General features: G+C 35.3%; 2 protein-coding genes across 35 annotated transcripts in view; one reads left to right on the forward strand and one right to left on the reverse strand.

Moving 5' to 3' along the window:
• LNX1 (ligand of numb-protein X 1) overlaps positions 1 to 6,758 on the forward strand; it is a 201,979-nt gene extending 195,221 nt beyond the window's left edge. For 4 of the 5 annotated variants that reach the window (XM_033425416.2, XM_033425415.2, XM_004268268.3 and 1 more), the window contains 2 exons: positions 3,733 to 3,891; positions 4,287 to 4,880. In XM_033425416.2, the coding sequence (XP_033281307.1) occupies positions 3,733 to 3,891; positions 4,287 to 4,422 (295 nt within the window). In that variant the 3' untranslated portion in view covers positions 4,423 to 4,880. Of the gene's footprint in view, positions 1 to 3,732; positions 3,892 to 4,286; positions 4,881 to 5,094 lie in introns of those variants that run through there. The other variant, XM_049709158.1, reaches the window with a different exon arrangement.
• FIP1L1 (factor interacting with PAPOLA and CPSF1) overlaps positions 5,917 to 21,007 on the reverse strand; it is a 64,702-nt gene continuing 49,611 nt past the window's right edge. For 25 of the 30 annotated variants that reach the window (XM_033425430.2, XM_033425432.2, XM_033425425.2 and 22 more), the window contains 3 exons: positions 14,437 to 14,650; positions 6,997 to 7,134; positions 5,917 to 6,231 (listed from right to left, as the gene is read on the reverse strand). In XM_033425430.2, the coding sequence (XP_033281321.1) occupies positions 6,084 to 6,231; positions 6,997 to 7,134; positions 14,437 to 14,650 (500 nt within the window). In that variant the 3' untranslated portion in view covers positions 5,917 to 6,083. The remainder of the gene's footprint in view (positions 6,232 to 6,996; positions 7,135 to 14,436; positions 14,651 to 21,007) is intronic. The other 5 variants (XM_033425438.2, XM_033425434.2, XM_033425436.2 and 2 more) reach the window with 2 other exon arrangements.

Raw genomic sequence — 21,007 nt, forward strand, 5'->3', positions numbered from 1 at the left:
GTTCTTTGCATTTTTCACTCATTTAAAGCTCACCTCAGTCCTATGATCTAGGTACTAATATTATCCCCACTTTAAAGATAGGAGACTGAAGCACAGAGTGGTTAAGTAACTTGCCCAAGGTAACATGCTAGTTAATATGCAGAACTGGGATTTGAACCGGGCTGCCTGGTTGGGATCTTAACCACTATGCAGTGTTTGGTGAGCATCCTTTAGGAGGATGTGAAGCCTATATTTAGCTTTTATAATTTGAGTCTTACCGTTTCTCTCTTTACCATAAACAAGTTCTGGAGGAGTGTAAATGCCTCAGATTTCTGTCATTCAGTGGATGTGTCATGCACCCAGCAGCACAGTATGTATTTTTCTTCATTGCTTAGCCTCTTAGGCCTTAAATTTCTTGCCATTCTCCTCCCCACCTCCCACCATTACCTTCCCTGTGTGATGTTTGCTAATAAATCACAGTCAATCCAGAATCAAATGAGTAGCTCCTGGCGAAGTCATTTAAGGAGCAAAATTAGTCTTTTATAATTGTCCCAAACTCACCTATATTTCTGGTGGGATATGAATGCACTTTTAATGTGTTTGTTGTAATAGTGGGTGGAGCCTCCACAGGAATACCTAGTGTCTCTGTAGGTCTTTAAATGGCTCTGCTTAGCAGGCATTTGTTGAATGAAATAATAGAGTAGGTTCTAGGAATAGCCCTCATGGCCTTCATAATACAGTAAGCAACAACATGTCATAGTGAATTATTAAAAATTATGAATTAAAGAAGTTATAATTAAAATATTATGTAGGCACAGGGTGCTTTGGGAACCTAGGAAATACACTGGAGTGAATGGTGGTATGTTTCATCTAGCTGGAGCACATACCAAACTAGGAGAGTTAAGAATATCAGTTACTTTTCACAATCATGCTATGTAACAAACTAGCCACAAAACCTCAGTAGCAGAAAGTGAAAGTCCAAGAGGGAAGATGGAAGTGAGGCTGCCCACATCTGGAGCGTGCAGGCCAAGCCTGCAGAGCCCTGGGCCCACAGTGAGCAGCCCCTCTGATGTGCAGAATGCCCATTCCGCAGGGAACATCAGACACAGATCAGCTTCAGCTGACCCAGGCCAGGCGTGATTGATCTTGGCTGGCTCCCTCATGCATTTGCAGTCCTTTCTGGGTCGTTCAGGTGGCTCTGCTAATCTTGGTTGGCCATGCTCCTGTGTCTAGATTTGGCTGGCTCTGGCCAACGTCCCACTGATGATCTTATGGCTGAATCCAGAATCGGAGGGGGGTACCACAAAATTATACAATAAGTGGCACGGATGATACCAGGGAAGGGTGATGACTTGGGCCATTCATGTAATTATTTTACACAGTAAGGAAGAATGAGGAGATATTAGTTGTTTTGGACATGCTGAGGTTGAGATACCAGTGGAACATCAAGTTTGATAAACATGTCTACAGCAGCAATTCCCAAAGTTTTTTTTCAAGACCCCTACACTTATTTAGAGTATTGATGATCCCCAAGAGCTTTTGATTATATAGGTTATACCTACTAATATTTTACCTTATAAATTAATCTGAATTTTATTTATTAAATCATTTAAAATAATCCATTATATATTAACATAAATAACATCTTTTATAAGAAGCAGTATTTTTAAAAATTACAAAAGTGGCAGTGTATGATTTTTGCAAACCTCTTTAATGTTTGGCTTAATAGAAGATAACTGGACTCTCATATCTACTTCTGCATTCAGTGTCCTGCCAGATCACTTACCACATGTCCTCTGGAAAATGTCACCATATGCTTGTAAGAAAATGAGAATGACTCATTAATGTTATGTTGAAATTTTTGTATTGGTAACATAAAAATTTTAGATGATTATTTTTATAGCTTGTCCACATGGAATAAAATATTAAGAGTCAAGGTCCAAAGTGATAATTAATGAAAAAACCCAATGGTCAAAAGGGTGAGAAATACTTAAGTTTCGAGTATTGCTCCATGTACCCATTTATATGTTTTAAAGAACGTTAAGACATATTTAATCATAACCTTGGGTAAGAAGCACCCACCAGCTCTCCTCCAAACACTGGGCATAGGTGGGAACATAATGCTCTAGCGTCTGGGGAACAATTACCTGCTTTGAACATGAGCAGTCAGTGAGCCACTGTGTAAATGTATCAAACACACCACAACTCCTACAGGATGAATTTACTAACATCAAGTATTACTGTGAAATACAGCAAATGAATATTTTATAATAAAAATACGGTTGTTTCCTTTAATGAATTCATATTTTTCAGCAATAATTTCAGCAAAAGAAATTATTGTAAATGATATATATGTATGACAACAGATACAAAACAAAACTGAGTTGCATTTTAGCACTACATTTTAAAGTTACCCACCAGACAAACCCAAAGCTTGTTTTACTTCAAATGGGAGTCGAAATGCCATGAAAAAGTCATGTTACATTGATTAGCAAGGTCAGTAACAAATGTAATGACCAGCTTCATCACCAGAACATTTCTCAAGAGACTTTTTATTGGTTTTTCAAAAAAATTAGTATTTCAAGGTACAGTTTATAAACAAAATCACCAAATCTTGACTTTTACCAACACTGAAAATGCTAATTCTCTTTCAAACCAGTTCCTGGACTTGGGGGATTTTGGAGTCAAATCCAGCTCCTGACATACCTCTGTCATAACTGTAACACAGTTTTGTACTTAGCCTGCACCTATGTTAACACTGATCCAACTGCCACTGAATAATAAAAGGAACAGCTTCCTCAATCAAATTTTCTATTTTAGCTGAGGGTTCTACCCATTTACACAAGACCTATGGTCTTTCTCCCATTCCTGTTATAACTTGCTATTCAGTTTACTGCCAGGTTTTTCTCCTTCAGTATGAATCATTCTTACAATCTTTAAATGCACCTCAGTCTCCATTCAGTATATTACGCTGCCTGCATGCTTCTATATAACCTATCAAACATGTAAAACTATGTATAAACTGGTATCTTTCAAAAGTCAGAACTTCAGCCAATGAATTAGGGTTACATTTAAATTTTTTCCACTGAGATATTAACGATTCAAAGAATTTTTCCTTCATTAAAAATTATTTACATCCATAAGGAAATAAAAATATGATAACTAAGTATGCTTGAATGTGGTTCATCAGTAAAGATTTAGGCATAACTTTAATATAAGTTGAGAAATTAAATCTTTAAGCCAGAAATGATTCTTTCCCAGTAGACATAAACAGAACATAATAGATGGTGTCACTTTTAAAAGGGTGGTTAGCTTTAGAAAAGAGAAAAATTAGAAATTAGAAATTTTTAGAAAAATTAGAAAAAGCCAGCTAGGGCTTCCCTGGTGGCGCAGTGGTTGAGAGTCCGCCTGCCGATGCAGGGGACACGGGTTCATGCCCCGGTCCGGGAAGATCCCACATGCCACGGAGCAGCTGGGCCCGTAAGCCATGGCCGCTGAGCCTGCACGTCCGGAGCCTGTGCTCCACAACTGGAGAGGCCACAAAAGTGAGAGGCCTGCATACCGGAAAAAAAAAAAAAGGAGCCAGCTAAAAGCACAAAGGTAACTGGGCTATGACACAATTTTGAATGAGACCCATCCAGTGCTATTAAGCCTAAAAAAAATAATGCCAATAAAGGGAATGGGAGATGAATCACAGTAATTACTATGAGTTCGAATTAACTGCGCATTTACATTGATTTCGTTCTATTTCAGGTACCTGTACAACTGTAAAGATGTTATACTGCGAAGAAACACAGCTGGAAGTCTGGGCTTCTGCATTGTAGGAGGTTATGAAGAATACAATGGGAACAAACCTTTCTTTATCAAATCCATTGTTGAAGGAACACCAGCATACAACGATGGAAGAATCAGGTAATAATAATGACTACTTAACAAAAAACTTATATCCAAAGATTGTGTTTTATACATGCAAAAAGCCTGGCCCCATGTGAAATAAGGCACCTATTATATCTTTTTTTATTGGTAAGAAATTTAAAACATTTATGCAGCATTCCATTTCTAAGAAATCCAAAATGATTTGTTACTCTTGGTCCCATACAGCAACTTCCTATACTTTTAGCATTCTTTCTAAAACAAGCTGAACAATAGAATTTGAAGAATTTAAGTGAGGGGGAGAACCTTAATTAGAAGTACTGATAACATAATTAAAACTGACAGATGGAGCAAAAACTGGGACCACCAAAAAAAACTTGCATTAACTTCAGCTGTGGCTCAAAATGTTAATCATGTACCTTTATTTTTTTTAGATGTGGTGATATTCTTCTTGCTGTCAATGGCAGAAGTACATCAGGAATGATACATGCTTGCTTGGCAAGGATGCTAAAAGAACTTAAAGGAAAAATTACTCTCACCATTGCTTCTTGGCCCGGCACTTTTTTATAGAATCAATGATGGGTCATAGAAAAACAGGAAATCACAAATAAGCTAAGTTGAAACAATGTATTTATCTTATCGATTTTTGTATTTGAAGGCTACAATGTAAAAATATAAACTTTAATGTCAGGAAAAGTAGGATCTAATGAAAAGCCAATTACACCTCAGAAAATATAATTCTCCAAATAGAAACAATACTAATAGTTTTTATTCAGTGTGGAGCATTTCTCATTACTCTAGAACTTTAAGTTTATATTTTTCTATTCAATAAAAAGCTCTTACACAGCTGACATGGCTTGTATGCCCCCACTGAATTCAAATCATACAGTTAAATTAAAATCTGGTATATGCTGAGGTCTGCAAAGGGTACATTATGGGCATTTTAAAAACAATTTCCAGAGGATTTTAAAAGTGCATTGCTGAAAAGTGTTCATCAAATGAGAAATAAATATTTTTCAAAAATTAAATAGCTGTCTTTTAGTATGTGATACTAAGTTCATTTCTATTATCACTATTTAAAAGTTCCTAGTAATTCATTCTTTCAAAACCATGTTGCTACCATCACTGACAAATACCTTCTAAGGGCTATCCCTAAAAATATTCACAGAATTCTATAAACTTGTACTTTCTTAAATGTAATGGGAAATGACTAATCTAAAGCTTATTTATTTTTATTCACAGTATAGCTAGTAACTGTATACAAACTCTACGTGCTGCTCAACCAATGAGCCTTGGAAGAACCATCAAGAAAGGCCAAACCAGCTTGACCTAGCTCATAAAAGATGGCTTTGAGGCAATTCAAATTTGTCACAGTGACGAGTATTTTGTCCATGTGCCTGCCAGAAACTACATTTAGGGCAAGTTATTTCAGAGGTCACCCAAGTGCCATTAGATTTTATTACTTTGGATAGAAAAGTTCCCCTTTAGTTTCACCATGAACCCAAATTTAGAACACTGCTATCAAAAAGTTGTAGTATCAGGCTTCCCTGGTGGCGCAGTGGTTGAGAGTCTGCCTGCCGATGCAGGGGACACGGGTTCGTGCCCCGGTCCGGGAAGATCCCACATGCCGCGGAGCGGCTGGGCCCGTGAGCCATGGCCGCTGAGCCTGCGCGTCCGGAGCCTGTGCTCCGCAACGGGAGAGGCCACAGCAGTGAGAGGCCCGCATACCACAAAAAAAAAAAAAAAAAAAAGTTGCAGTATCAAAACTGTATGAGTTCTTTAATATGCAAAGCAATAGTGCCACAGCAGTGATAAAAGACTAGTTTTAATCTCAAGACTCAGAGGTGCCTTTTGATGCATTTTGCAGTGCAACTTCTTAAGAGACTGGTATTTGATTAACTCCTCAAGGAAACTGGCCAAGAGGGAACCTTGACCTTTATCAATCAGATATTATGTACACAGCTAAACATAGCTCTTTAAATTCCCTGCTGAGTGACTCATTCACATTACTTTCTTCGATACAAAGTCATTACTGTCTATTTTTTAAATATTACAAGACAAAGATTTTTAACTTAACATGAAAAATTCACTCTTTTATTTTAGAAGAAAAAAGTTAACTTTTCATACTAAAAGAACAAGATTAAAGGCAAATTTCTTAAACATTATCCAGAAAAATAAGATTTATAGTATCTATTTCTGGCACTACTGTACACAAAAGGCCATAACCATGCCTATTCTGCAGGTGTAGCTTCGGTGCTCTCCTGTTCAGGGGCAGGTTCGCTGCCAGCTTCTTTTCCTTCTTTGCTTCTTTTAGATTTTTTGTGCTTGTGTCTCCTATGACTGTCTCCTTCTTCACTTTCATGGCGACGTCTACTATTACTAAAGAAAAAAGAAAGGTGTATTCTTAAAAATGTTTAAGTAGTGACGGATCAACCTACTTTAGGTAAATTCTCGGTATAACAGTGGGTTTTAAATAATCTAATACTTTCTTTTTCTCAAACACATTTTGGGGAGTAATTATTTTTTATGTGACCTTTATGCTGAGATTATATTTACATTTAATGCTCACCTTCATTAATATTTTCCTAGAACCCTAAGGACCATATACATTAGATTATGAGACCGACGCACCGCCCACTATGCCAAGAGGGCCACTAGGGCCCATATACTTCATTCTAAAAGACTAAATTACAAATTAGAAACTGAAGCACTAGATCAGAACAGGAAATACTTCCTAGAGTTGATTTTAGGCAAACAATAGGCATTAAAATTTAATGCTGATTTTTTTTTTTTTGGTGGGGGGGACTATAAGGCCCTGAATTTTCTTTGATTAAACTGAACATCAGTTTGTTTAATAACAATTACTACTAAAAACTGATTCATATGACAAATCCCCCCCCCCACCCAAGATAATGTAGTAAGTCTAATTCTCATATTTTTTATTCCATGCTAATTTTGGCTTATGGGCATTATAATCTGGTTAGATTTCAATATCTTTGTTGAAACCTATAAGGAACCAACTATAGTCTTCCAATTAGGAACACATATAATGCTCTAGTGGTTACTTAGAAATGTTTGCTTTTACTTCCTGAAAACAAATCAATTTCTCTTGGCTTCAAAATGATTCACTATTAAAGAGCAAACCTTCGAGAGGACTTGTGTCTGGTTTCCTCTTTCTCTCTGTGTCGTCTTTCTCTGTGTCGTTCTTCTTTCTCCCGACTTGCTCTGTGGCGCTCATAGCCTCTTTCTGCATACTCCCTGTATCTGTATCGTTCTTCATCACTGAAATCAGAATAGAAACAAGTTTTCTTGACAACTGGATTGTTGATTCTGAATGACTTCAAGCTACAAAAGACGTGACCTGAGTCCAAACCAGAAGTCCTAATGTTAGCATCTTACACAGAATAGGTGCAAAGTATATACTTGTTGAACTGAGAGGAAAACAATGCTGCTCCCAAATTAGTACTAGATCTAATACAAGAATACAAAATATATAATGATTACACGTTATGTTAAAGGGCCAAGTTCTGTGCTTTCACAGTTGTTATAGGGTAGAAATTTTATATAAATGCTGTTTTTCTGAAAATTTGGGAGCTGTAACTGATTTAAATTTTAATCAGCGGCTTCATTTTACTTTTTAGACTTAAAAGCATGTTTGTGTATCTCAGATTTCCAACCAAAATTCTTAATATTTATAAAATCTTAGGCACACAGTTAAGATTCTAAAAATATATTAAAAATATTTGGCTTATGACGACATAGTCCAAGTAGATAAAGGTTCTTAAGGTTTTGAATCACATAAAGTATATATTCATCTAATGAAGTGGTATAAACATTAAGAACAGAGTGACATCAAAGCAACTTCCATTTTCCAGTGCAAATTAGAAAGCAGGCAATTGTAAACCGCCATATATTGGCATTCTTAGTAGATGTGCAAATTTATGAATACAGGCATACCTCAATGATATGAACCGTAGGTTCAGTTTCAGACCAATAAAATAAATATCACAATAAAGCAAGTCCACGAAATTTGGATTTCGCAATGCATATAAAAGTTGTTTACACTATACTGCAGTCCGTTAAGTGTACAATAGCATTATGTCTAAAAATCAATGTACATGCCTTAATTAAGAATACTTTATTGCTAAAACATGCTAACCATCACCTGAGTCTTCAGCAAGTCAACGTTTTGCTGGTTTGAAATATTGTGAGAATCACCAAAATGTGACAAAGAAACACGAAGTGAGCAAATCCTGTTCGAAAAGTGGTGCTGATAATAAAGTATCATACAAGAGACTGAAAAAAAAAAAGCAATTTCCACAATATCCACACAAAATGCAGGCAGAAAATTGCCTATGGACATACTTGAATTCTGACATCCCAATAACTTAACGCTATCTGTGTGGTAAGGGAGGCGGGTTGGGGGGGTGGAGTGAGGAGGAGGAAGCTGGAGGGAGGGGACCATGGGAACAACTTCAAATCCATATTAAGCTCTGCCTCCATTTTCTGATTTTGGAGAGAATGGACTAGTGAAACTGGGACTGATGGTAGTCATCTTTACCTCCTTAGACCTGTCTCTCCATGTCCTTTCGTGAAAATGGAGACATACTTCTGTTTTTCTCTCAATCCTTCAAGTCTATTTTTTCTTTTTGTTCAGCACAGAAGTCAACATTTTCTACATCCTAATGTCAGTAAACTCTTAGAATGAATAAAAATATCTTTTAGAACACTGTGTACTAAAGAGCTTTGGTTTCTAGAAATATATGTTTTATACAAATTATTAAATTAGAATTTGTACATAGCCTCAAGATGTTAAGGAATCTGAGAGAGAATAACAGGAGACAGAATCAGGTGAAAGTATAAGCCATATAAAAACAAAGCCTAACTGTGGTCTCTTAGCAAAAGTGATAATTCAGGAGTGCGACACCTAAAGCCAAGTCATATTGCTGACCAAGTTATTATTGCCTGTGATACATTTTTAATGTTATTTTAAAGAGTATTCATATATGCATATATATATGGATGATACACACACACACACACACGGACACATATATTACATACAAACACGATTTTTTTTCTAATCATAAATGTGTACTTGGTACTGGGGAGGTGGAAGCGTGTCATCAGAAAGGCAATGCACCATGACAGGCAGTGTGGAGTAGCAGGAAGAGTCCGTGCAGAGCAGGCCCAGGAACACGTCCTGACTGTTATTTCCTAAGTGTATGACCCAGGGTAAGTTACTTAACCTCTGTGAACACTCAGTTTTCTCATCTGTAAAACTGGCAACAGTCTTTTTCAGGATAGTGGTAGAATTGGCAATAACATTTATGAAGTGTTTGGAACAAGAGCAGGCCCTCAAATGGCCGCTAACAGGCAGGCTCACCATCTTCATTAAATTTAATGTTAAAATTTTCAGAAGCAGAACGCTTTCTGTAAAGGTGACTGTTTCTAATAAAGTTTCTAAAGGAGAATAAACTCACACCTACCATGACAAACGAATATTAGCATTAATATTATCCTCTTTAAAAATGAGGTTCTTTGTAATGATTCCAACTGGATTTACCTAAAAATAACTAAGGTCAATTATCTCATAATTCGTCCTTTGTAACCCTGTTTTTTCCCTCTCACCCTCACACCAATTCTTGTTAGCTTTGAGGCCTTTAAGATTCTGAAGGCAGCCATCTGATGGGACCCTTCCTACAGATGGTGGAAGATTTGGTCTCGTACACAAAATGTAAAGACCCCTTCTCTGATAAGCAGCTGCAGCACAAAGGTTTCTCTGAGCCTGGAAATCATTAGAGCTCATTTCAAACACCCTAGAATGACCAGCCTTCTCTCTGGCCCACAATTAAGCGGCCTAAAAAACAGATGTTGAAACTGGTCTGTAATTTTCAAAACAATGACTCTAATTTGTAACAACACATACTACATGCCATATTGCTGAAATCTCAGTCTTGAGAAAAAAAAAGGCCTTTCCTTATACTTCATTTGGATTTTCCAGAGAACACTTTATTCCTGGGATAATTCAGAACAACACAAAATTCTTCCACCTTTTTTTCCCTCTCTGGCCTTGAACTTTTAGTCAGATTTAAGTAAACATTACGCCTGATGCCCTACAGCTAGCAACATGAAAATCAAATATGGTTTAACCATTAACACTTTTAGCTTCAATAAAAATTAAGTAGCATTTGTGCATGAGTGTGTTTGAAATGGACAAAGAATTTTATAAACACTATAATTTATGCAAAGAAAAGTTACGAGCTCTAGCAAAGCAATTCATTTCAGACTTGTTTCCTATGAAGTTCTGCATTAAGCTCCTTACCTTGTGAACATGTACATTCTAGAGATAACAGTACTATCTCAAATATATTAATTTTAACTACATTAGAAACAATTCAACTTCCCAGAAAGTAATGCGCTTGAACTTAACAGAATTCATGCACTTATGTGACTGAAGTTATTAACAGCACATGTCCCACCACACAAACTCAAAACATACACTTCAACACACACATACACACAAACATGCATGTATGTACCATACCTTTACTTATCTAGTCAATAAAATGTTACCAGGTGCCTACAGTGTGTAAGTCATATTATTAGGAGCTACAGGAAGGAAAAAGATTAATAAATCCTATGGAGTTTCTTCTTGCACTTTTTTTTACATAAAGTTTTAAACTTCTAACCAGTCCTAGATATTGTGACAATATTACATGGTTAAATCTGTAACGACAGTGTATGAGTAATTCTGTATCCTCAGCACACAACTCTGTGCCTGGTACATAACAGGAACTCAAAAAATGTCAGTTACATGAGAGAGTGGCATGGATACATACACACTACCAAATGTAAAACAGCTACCTAGTGGGAAGCAGCCACATAGCACAGGGAGATCAGCTCAGTGCTTTGTGTCCACCTAGAGGGGTGGGACAGGGAGGGTGGGAGGGAGACGCAAGAGGGAGGAGATATGGGGACATATGTATATGTATAGCTGATTCACTTTGTTATACAGCAGAAACTAACACACCATTGTAAAGCAACTGTACTCCAATAAAGATGTTAAAAAAAAAGTCAGTTTACATGAATGAAAGAATGAATCTGGTTCCCCACCACCCCCGAAAGAGGAAGAAAAAAAAAAAATCAAGTACAGAAAGAGTAATAAAAACAAATGAAAAGTAATAAATTTTTAAACTACCTAATTTCAAGACTAGAAAGGATTTTAAGTAATATCTCAACCATATTTCCAGTAGACAGTATGGCTCTAGTGTTGCTTTAATTTCTCTATGCTTCCATTTCCTCATCTGACAAATCAAAATTTAGACTGGATAACCCCTAAGGACCTTTCTGGATTAAGAAGTATATGATTACATGATCACATCTAACAAAACAAATGCTGTCTGAATCAAGCATATGCTCACATCTTGAACTGATATATTACTTCATCTCATCCAGCAAAATCAGAAAACTGTGTACCTTACATTTATCTTATCCATAAAAATAGCTGATAACAAAAAAAAGTTATCTTTAACTTATTTCATTCTACATTGGGAAGGTACCTAAATGGATATGTTAATTAGAAAGATGCCCAAATTAACGCTTTGATATAAGGGTTGATTTTTATCCATTTCAAAACCTATCTGGCTAACACAGTTTCACCAACAGTTTTCAAGATTGTTTTTTCTCTATTGTATTCACCCTCCTCCCTGATACGTGTTAAGTCATTTTATTCACTGACACATTCATTATGTTCCAGGCATTACTGTACAAAGTGCTGAGGATACAGAGATGAAAAATGATAGTCAACACCCTGAAAGAGAAAGACATGCTTTAAAGAAAATACACAAAATGCTTAGGGAGCATGTGAAGGAATAATTAATTCTTTCTTTCAGGTTCAGAGTTGCTCACAGAAGACAAATACGAGCTGAACCTTGAAGAATCAGTAAAAGTTTGTGAGGCAGAGAGGACAGGAATAACATGAAGAAGGGAAGTGCTAAACTATGAGGCTTTCCAGAAGAGCAAGTAGTTCAGTGTAGCTAGAGCATGCAGTATATTGCCTTGGAAGAGAACCAGGGTTAAAATATAGAAAGGTGCACTGAATTTGTGACTTACGGATCATAAAAAGAATTTTGACTTTATTCTTTATGCTAGCAATAAATGAATTCTTTCCAATGGCACAGAAAGTTTTAGGGAATCAACTTCTAGGTCCCCAACTTCCATATTTATTCTTTCCTGAACATGAACTGCCTAATGATACACCTGCAGGTAACACATATGCCACTTCTCTGGCTAACCTCTCCTCCATCACGTTCCTGGCCTTTTACAAAAGAAAGGCATTCTTTTCACCAATTTTACTACAGTACATTATTGGCTCAGGGTATAAAAACCATCATGGCATCAAGAAGATCTAATTTAAAATATTAGTGTCAGTAAGACCTATTTTATTCAAAGAACCATAAAGCTTCTATAGGGCTTTAGGCCTTTCTCTCTTATACATCTGTCTGCTACAAAGTATGAAGTAAGAAATGGAATATTTTGGCCTGTGTCCTGGGATGTTCTAACGTCAGATATCGTGTAGAGTAGTGTGGAGTCATAAGAATTTTCCCTGAACTAGTAAAAAAACAAAACCAAAAATTCCTTCTGAAGGAAAGCAAAAGAAAGTGCTGGGGAGGCAGCACCTTATTTTGAATTCTGTGACTATTTTATCTTAGACTTAGACAGGAAATATGGATTAAACTCATTTAACTGAACAGAAAAATGAAGTCAGACTTTTTTCCCATAGAAATTGGGTGTGATGTGGCTGCTGGCTTGACAATAGGAGCTGTCTTTTACCAGTTAAGTTATTTGGTAGCTATTTTCCATAAATGGAATGGGGGAAATTTGCAGCTCCAGGTTTGCATGAAAATAAATATCAAATACACATAAAGGTGTTTCATTTTTACAGACATTTTGGAGAAGATATATTTCCATTTTCCTAACCCTTTCTAAGCATATTAAGTTGAACAGGGTACCTCTAAAATAAAGAGTATTAAGTATAATTGGTAGTCTTCTGATAAGTCTTGGTAAAGCCCTTTTGGTGTTCTTCCAAGAAACTGAGAAAACTAAAGACTTTGGAAACAGGGTCTTTGCAGATGTAATCATCAAGGCAAGACGAGGTCTGACTGGATTTGGCTGCACCCTAATCCAAAGACTGTTACCCTTATAAAAATAGGGAAATTTGTACACAGACACAGAGAGGAGAATGCTGTGTCAAGACAGACACAGATTGGAGTGAAGCATCATCTACAAACCAAGGGATACCAAGGATTGCTAACAACCACCAGAAGTTACAAGAGAGGCGGGGAACAAATTCTCTCAAAGCCTACAAAAAGGAACTAAACCTGCTGCCACCTTGATATCAGACCTCTAGCCTCCAGACCTGTGAGAGTAAATTTCTGTTGTTCTAGGCTAACCAGTCTATGGTACTTTTATTGTAGCAGCCGTAGAAAACAATTTCACCAAGTAACAATCAGGTGGTTTCCAACTATCTGCTTTTAAGAAAACTGAGCCATGAGGTAATAGATTCTTAAAAGTAACTTTTCATGACAGGTTAGCTGTGTAATTTTGACATATCACTAAATCTTAAAGTGCTCAAATAACTTAGTGACAGAACCGCAACAAAATTCCATCAATTCTTATTTACATATTTTATGTGAACAAGGTTTCTCAATGCTTACATTTATATATTAAAAAAAGAAAGAAAGAAAGAAATATAATCAATGGCAAAGCCTTTTTTCCCCTAACAGTAGTAACATTCATTCATGGATACAAATATTATTTAGGGATGGGAAGAAGCGCTTCCATCACATTAAAGAATGTAGTTATGTTAAATTATTTTTCAGAATTTGTATTATATTTATATATAAAAATAAATAACTAAAATCAAAAAATTTTTAAATACTTAATCTTATGGTCATTAATTTTTTAATACATTTTAACTTACATAGGTATGTTGCAGGGAAGACTGATAGGATGGATCAATTAAAAAAACTTTCAAGAAAAAAAATATTTTGCATTAGAATAAAATTCTTTGGGGGACGTGGCTCAGAAGTAAGAATTCAAGCACAAAAAGAAACGCAGAATTTCCAACTGTTACAGAGCTTGTTTATGTATTTTTTAAAAATGGATAATGATGTTCAGCAAATCACTATAGTATTCTTAATCCAATGGATATATAATAGAGTAATGATAACTTTATTTTAAAATTGTGAGATTTATAACAGACTGGAAATTATATCTATATAGCCAACTATTTATACTTAAGGTGAAAAATTTTTGATGCCAAGATAAAAATATGTGAGGGGGTATGACATTTTCAAAATTGTTTTAAGGAAGAAATGAACAAACAAATTTGAAGACTGCTGCTTTAGGTAGTGGGAAGTCCTTATGAATAAACAGCCTTGATGCTTTTAAAATGGCTATCCTAACTACTCTTCAAGCAATCCTTTCCCAATTGTAGTGGATCTTCCATCCTGGCACTGAATATAAATTCTAAAGTGCATATAAAATACAGGTGTACAAATTACTGCACGCTGAACATACCTGTTGAAAACACTCGGCGTGGGACTATGATCACGCTCCCTCTCTCTCTCTCTGGTGCGTTCTCTTTCTCTGTCTCGATCACGATCTCGTTCTCGGTCTCTGTCTCTGTCTCTATCTCGGTCTTTCTCTCTTCTTGAGTAATAGTCCCATTGCTTACTGGTGTCCACAAGACTAGGCCATGAAGGAGCAGAACCAGGAAGGTGGGGAAAGGCAACTACAGAGAAAAAATAATAATAATTAAAAACAAAAGTTATGGTACCTAAAAAACAAGACCAAAAAAAGTAAATATCCCACAAAAATGCTTCACTAGATTAAAAAAAATTATTTTATATATAGAATAGAGAAATAACATATGGTGAATACCCACAGTCTGGGTAAATACCCAGAAACAAACCTTAAAGATCTAACATATAGACTCTTCATTTTGCAAGGTGAACAGCAAATGAGAATTAGATACACCACAAACTTCCCAATACATCAAAAATATAAACCAGAATACATAAGGACATCTTCAAAGTGCTGAAAGAAAGTAACAACCTAGAAATATGTACTCAAAATTATATTTCAAGAATAAGATTAAAACAAAGGCATTCATAAACAAAAATAAGCGAAAGTTATAAACAACAGAGTTCACCAAAAAAAACTTCTACCAGATATATGCATATTACATTTCAAGAGTAACCACTAAAAAACAGAAATAAGTATATTATTTCAAAACAATGTAGGGAAAAATAGAATTTTTAAAAAATCACCTGAAAAATTCAGTCAATTCAAAACAGAACTAGAAAGAATGGGGGTATGGGAGACAAGTGTGAATAGCTCAAAAATCACAATACAAAAGACACTGAATTAATCAGTTAAGTGACAGAGATTATTGATTTGTACTTTTAAAAATTCTACCTAAATGCTGAAGATAAGAGACATAAAAAACACACAAAATGGTTGAAAGTAAAAGAATGGGAGAAAAAAAGGAAAATACTAATAAAATACTAATAAAATAGTAATAAAATAAAATACTAATATCCCCCAATTTCCATATGAGTAGCTGTATTAAAGCAGACTCATACAAAAAGGATTACTCCGGGAAGAAAGGATGACTACTTGAAGGTGGAGGATGCAACTGACCAAGAAGACAGAACAAATTAAACTTCCAAATATCTAACACCATTGCCTTACTTTTTACGGAGTAAAAACTAACAGAATACAGGTAGAAATAGAAAAATCCACCATGATCGTGGGAGATTAACATACTCTTTCCATTACTGACACTTCAAGCAAACAAAAAAATCACTATAGATATATGAGGACCGAGCAAAATACCGCTAACAAAGTTGATTTAATGGACATAACATAGAATACTGCCCAGGGCAGGTAAAGAATACTCATTCTTCTCACCCATATGAAACATTTATAAAAATATACTATGTACTTTCAAAGGATAAGTGTAATAGACACCATGTTCTCCGACCACCATACAATTTAAATTAGAAGTAAAAATTAAAAATTATGGGAAAATAATCTCCATATATATCAAATTTAAAACACACTTCTGATAACTCAAGGGTCAAAAAAGTCATAAATTTAAAATAATTTAAAAACTGAACATAAACAAAAACCCAATATATCAAAAGTCTAGAAATGAAAACTGTTCTGGAGGGAAATTAATCTTAAAAAACACTACATTAGAAAAGATGGAAAGTGAATGAATTAAGCTTTCAACTTATGAACCTAGGAAAAAATAGAAAAATCTAACAGAAGGGAGATAATAAAGATAAAAGTAGAAATCAAGTAAATAGAAAACTACCATACAATAAACAAAGCTAAAAGTTGGTTTTTAAAGACTAGATGAATAAAACATGATAATCTTTTGACAGGATTAAGAAAAAAGAGACCTCATAAAAATTATCAGAACCAATAAGGGACTACAACTACAGATGTTGCAGAGATTAAACAATACAGAGAATATTATATACTTTAGACCAACACATTAAGTAACTCAAGAGTGAAAAGAAATCTTGACTAGTACCATAATTATTAAAGACATTAAACCCGTAATTTAAAACCTTCCCACAAGACCAGATGGCTTTTACAGGTGACTTTTACTACAGATCACTCTAATAATATACAAACTTCCAGAGAATAGGAAAAAAAGATTATTGCCTAACTTATCCCATGTGGCTTGTATAACCTTAATACTAAAACCAGTTAAGGACAGTACAAATAAAGGAGAATCACAGAACAATCTTACATATGAACTTAGTTGTCAAAATCCTAAATAAGTCAGTGTTTATTTTTAAAAATAAAAAGGTAAAATCAATCATGACCAAGTTAGGTTTACCTCAGCAAATAAAAGGTGGCTCAATATTAGAAAAATTTAGAAATCTGCCACATTTAACAGAGAAGGAAAACAGTATGATCAACTCAGAAAGCATCTCATAAAGCTCAATATCCGTTCACAGTTTAAAAGCCCTTGGAAAACAAGAAGAGATTTTCCTTATACTGACATAGGGTTTTATCAAAAACCTAAGAGTAAAAATCTAGTAGTATAAATATAAAAGCATTTCCTTTAAAAAAAAGGGGGGGTATCCCCAGACAAGAACTCCACTTTCAGTACTTCAATATTATATGGAGATCCTAGCCAGAACAATAAGACCAAAAAAAGGGGGTTGGGGGCGGGGGGAGGTGAGGAATAAGAATCTGAAACGGAAGGAATTGCAGATGATACTGCCTGAAGAGAATTCACAGACAAATTATAGTGAGAGTTCAACAGGTAACAGGCTACAAGATCAACATATATATTGATCAATATATATACATATAAATAAAACAAAAACCAATTATATTTCTAAATACAAGCAAACACAAACAGTACATGGAGCTTAAATGAATATACCATTTATAAGAACAAAAAATAGGTACCTATGACTAAATCTAACCAAAGATGTGCAAGAAGTGTATGGAGACAATTATAGCACTCAGCTGAAACACATTAAAGAACACCTCCCTAAATGGAGAGTACTTGTTCATACATTAACACAACGTTGTAAGGTATGAATGAATTCCTACAAATTGTTCTAGAGCATCAATGTAACAAATAACATGGTATAGTAAGAGAAAGGACTCTGGAGCAAGGCTACAAGGTTTCAAAGCCTGCCTCTGCCACTTATTGTGTGACATTGGGAAAATGGCCTTAATCTGGCTGTTCTTAAATTCCCTAGTCCATAAAATGAGGGTCGTAACACTATGCCTGCTTTATAAGACTGTGAGGATTACATGAGTTAACAGTGTTTGTCATACTGTATGCATAATATAAGCGTTAATTATTAATAAAAATCAACAGAGTTTTTCATGGAATTTGCAAAGTTGATTCTAAAATAGATATATAAGAGCAGTGGCCCCAAAATACTTCTGAAGCAGAATAAGGTAGATAGATTTCGCTGAACCAGGTATCAGATTTACTAAAGAACTCAAAATTAAGGTAGTGTGGCATTAGTAGCACAGGGACAGTTAAATTAACCAAATGAATAGTCTAGAAAGGTAAGAAACAGATCCATGCATGCAGGGAAACTTGATACACGAATGGAGAGATGACACTGTAGATCCCTCAGGAAGGATAAACAAGTAACACTGGGACAATTACATCTTTACTTCATAACGGAGGCAAAAATTAATTCCAGATGGCTTAAGAACTTACACAGGAAAAAGAAATTTGAAAAATTTTTTGGGGAAAAATGTATTAAAGAATATCTTTGTATACTTGAGGTAGAGAAACTCATGGTTCAAATATGAACCCAATTAAAATGTGGTATGACTTTGCACAGTTGATGAAGTGTTAAAAAAAATGATACTTTTAATGTATTTGCCATAGAAAATTTCTTCTTTGAGGGGCTTGAGTATAATTATCGCTATAGTACAGAATATTTACACAGTCATAATAATGTGACTATGGTTTACTGTTTAGCTTTTAGAATAAAATATTTGTCAGGGCACAGATAATTTTGGTTACAAGACAGAATGTTAGAAGTACAGCTGATCAAAGCAGGGAGGCAGAGGTGGAAAAAGAGGTGAAGGCTTGGAAAGACACAGTAGTAGAGACTGATGGTACATGAAACAGAGGGTAGGTATATAAATAAAAAGAGGAAGAAAGAGTAATATAATTTCACTTCAGGGGAATAGGAGAGGAGTAATGATGGTAAGTGAGTAAAATATACATCCATCACAATAAGATAACAGATGGTATCTAAAGTTATATAATCAAGAAATAGGGTGATAAGCCTATGTAGAAATGCCATGCAGACCATCAAAAGAACTAAAAACCATTAAAAATGTCTGTCTCTGCAGTTCTTCAATATTCCTGCAAAGATTACTTTTAAACTAGGTATTACTTTGTAAGCACAATCTTAATATGCACATCAAGAAAAATCATTGTTTTCCATCTACAGTTACTTAGTTTAGTAGTATTTGAGGATGAACTACAAAATTCTAAAATAAACAAAGGTAAAACAGAATTACCGATAAAGAGGAAGTAGTATTTATCATCTTCATCCCAAGGCTTTGTTTGACTGGAATAAAGAAACCTAACTTTCCTCTATTTAATTCTTGTGCTATGCTTTATCATTGTTAGTACTAAAGACATCCTCATTAAAGGGGGGAAAACCGCTCATCTCTGAGGGGGTGGTAAAGAGTGAGCAGAAAACTCTTGCTTTTTTATTAAAAATGTGCATGTATTACTTTGAGAAAAAGTTAAATGCTTAATAAGCCAGTTTTTTAAAAATGAAATCTTCCACAAGGAAACTGAGCAGGTAATCTCAAGAATAAAGTCTTATTCTTTCTGATATGGGCTATTCCTCAAGTTCATCTGTACTGAAACAAATATACAGGAATTTAATGACAAAGCAGAAAATGTTAAGTGCCATAAAAAAGGTAAAAATAAATTTTAATTAATTTTATAAGTAATGCTTATCGAGTATGTACATATTACAGGTACTGTGCTGAGTCCTTTATATTCAAGCTTCAATTAACAGATGTGAAAAATAACCGCCTCCAAGTGCAGAAAAGGGAAGGAACTTGGAGCTTGTTGGAGATGGGGATAATCAGAAAAGTAACAGCTAATATTTGAGTGTTTATTAAATGGCAGGACTAACATGCTTCAGTGTATTCTCTCTGATCTTATGAGGAAGAATCATGCTCTCCATTTAATGGTTAAAGATCTACAAAAGTCACATAAATAATGAGAGGGGGAAGCAAGATTCCAACCCAAAGAGTATGACTTCCTGGGAGCCCAGGGGAAAAAATGTGACATAACCACTGAAACAAATAACAGAAAGACTACCTTTTGATGTGAATGAATGGAATATGTGGCTTTGAACAAGGTGGGTCTGAAGGACAGTACAAAACCCTGACACAGAAACCTAGAAGGTTAACTGAAAGTATATGACTGATACAAATATCTGATCTCTCACCAAGCCTTACAAATTCTACTCCTTAAATGCCTTTGGAACCACTAATTTTCTCCATCCCCCATGGTATCCGCTGAATTCAGGACTATAAATTTCTTCCCCTGGATTACTCTAACAGCTTCTTGTTCTCCCAATCAAGCAGGCATCTCTGCCCTTCCCACCTTTCTCCCACACTACAAATCCCCAATCTCCTCACAGTAAGTAGCCAGAATGGACGCTTTTCAAATGTAAACCTAACAATTATGCAAATCAGCATAAAACTAAATGGCTCCTCACAGCCCTCTGACTAAGGTCTAAACTCTACAGCATGGCTGTAATGCCCCGCACCATTTCTTATCTCATCTCTAGATGTTCATCGTATTCTCTACTCTCCAACCACACCACACTTCATTCAGTTCATAAAGCCTACCACACTCTCTCACACCCCCATGTTTCTGAACATGATTTGAACCCCAAATCATCTACACCCCACTCCAGTGGAGTGGGAGACCCCTCCATCATGCTCCTATGATACCCTCTTCTGTCACCTGGTTGTTTCCTCACTAGCTTATAATTTGTTGAAGGCAAGCAAACCTATGTCTAGTTTACTGTATCCTTAAAACCTAGTACAATGCACAGCTCTTTTAAAATAAATGAATGGATCAAGAAATCTAAGCAGAAAGTGGTATTAGAAGGCCTTAGAAGGGATAAAGTTGTCAAGAGTGAACATGAAGGAGAACCTGCCAAATGATCTAGAAGAAAAGATAAACCAGTGAGGGGGAAAGATGAGAAAGAGGTTAGTCAGATACCGTGAGTTAAGAAACAAAAAAGATTATGGACAGTGAAGATCGACAATTTGGTGACAAATCCTAAATCCTTTTGGGAAAAGGCAAGGGACAAATATCCCTGTTGTGTCACCATTTGTTAATTTTTAAAAGTATGGCTGGTAAAGAAATGAAAAGTATTCTGTTAAGTGACCTGGAATATATGTAAGACCTAGTTATTCCTGTAGTAAATATTTTTTAATTGCTCTGTAAGATAGTACTTTAAACAATGGAACTATGTTTCTATTGTTTTAAAAGTACTTAAGTACTTTACTGATTCAAACTGAATCTGGGCAATTAAAAAATAAC

Source organism: Orcinus orca, chromosome 4, assembly GCF_937001465.1.
Source record: "Orcinus orca chromosome 4, mOrcOrc1.1, whole genome shotgun sequence".
In the NCBI taxonomy this organism is placed as follows: Eukaryota; Metazoa; Chordata; class Mammalia; order Artiodactyla; family Delphinidae; genus Orcinus; species Orcinus orca.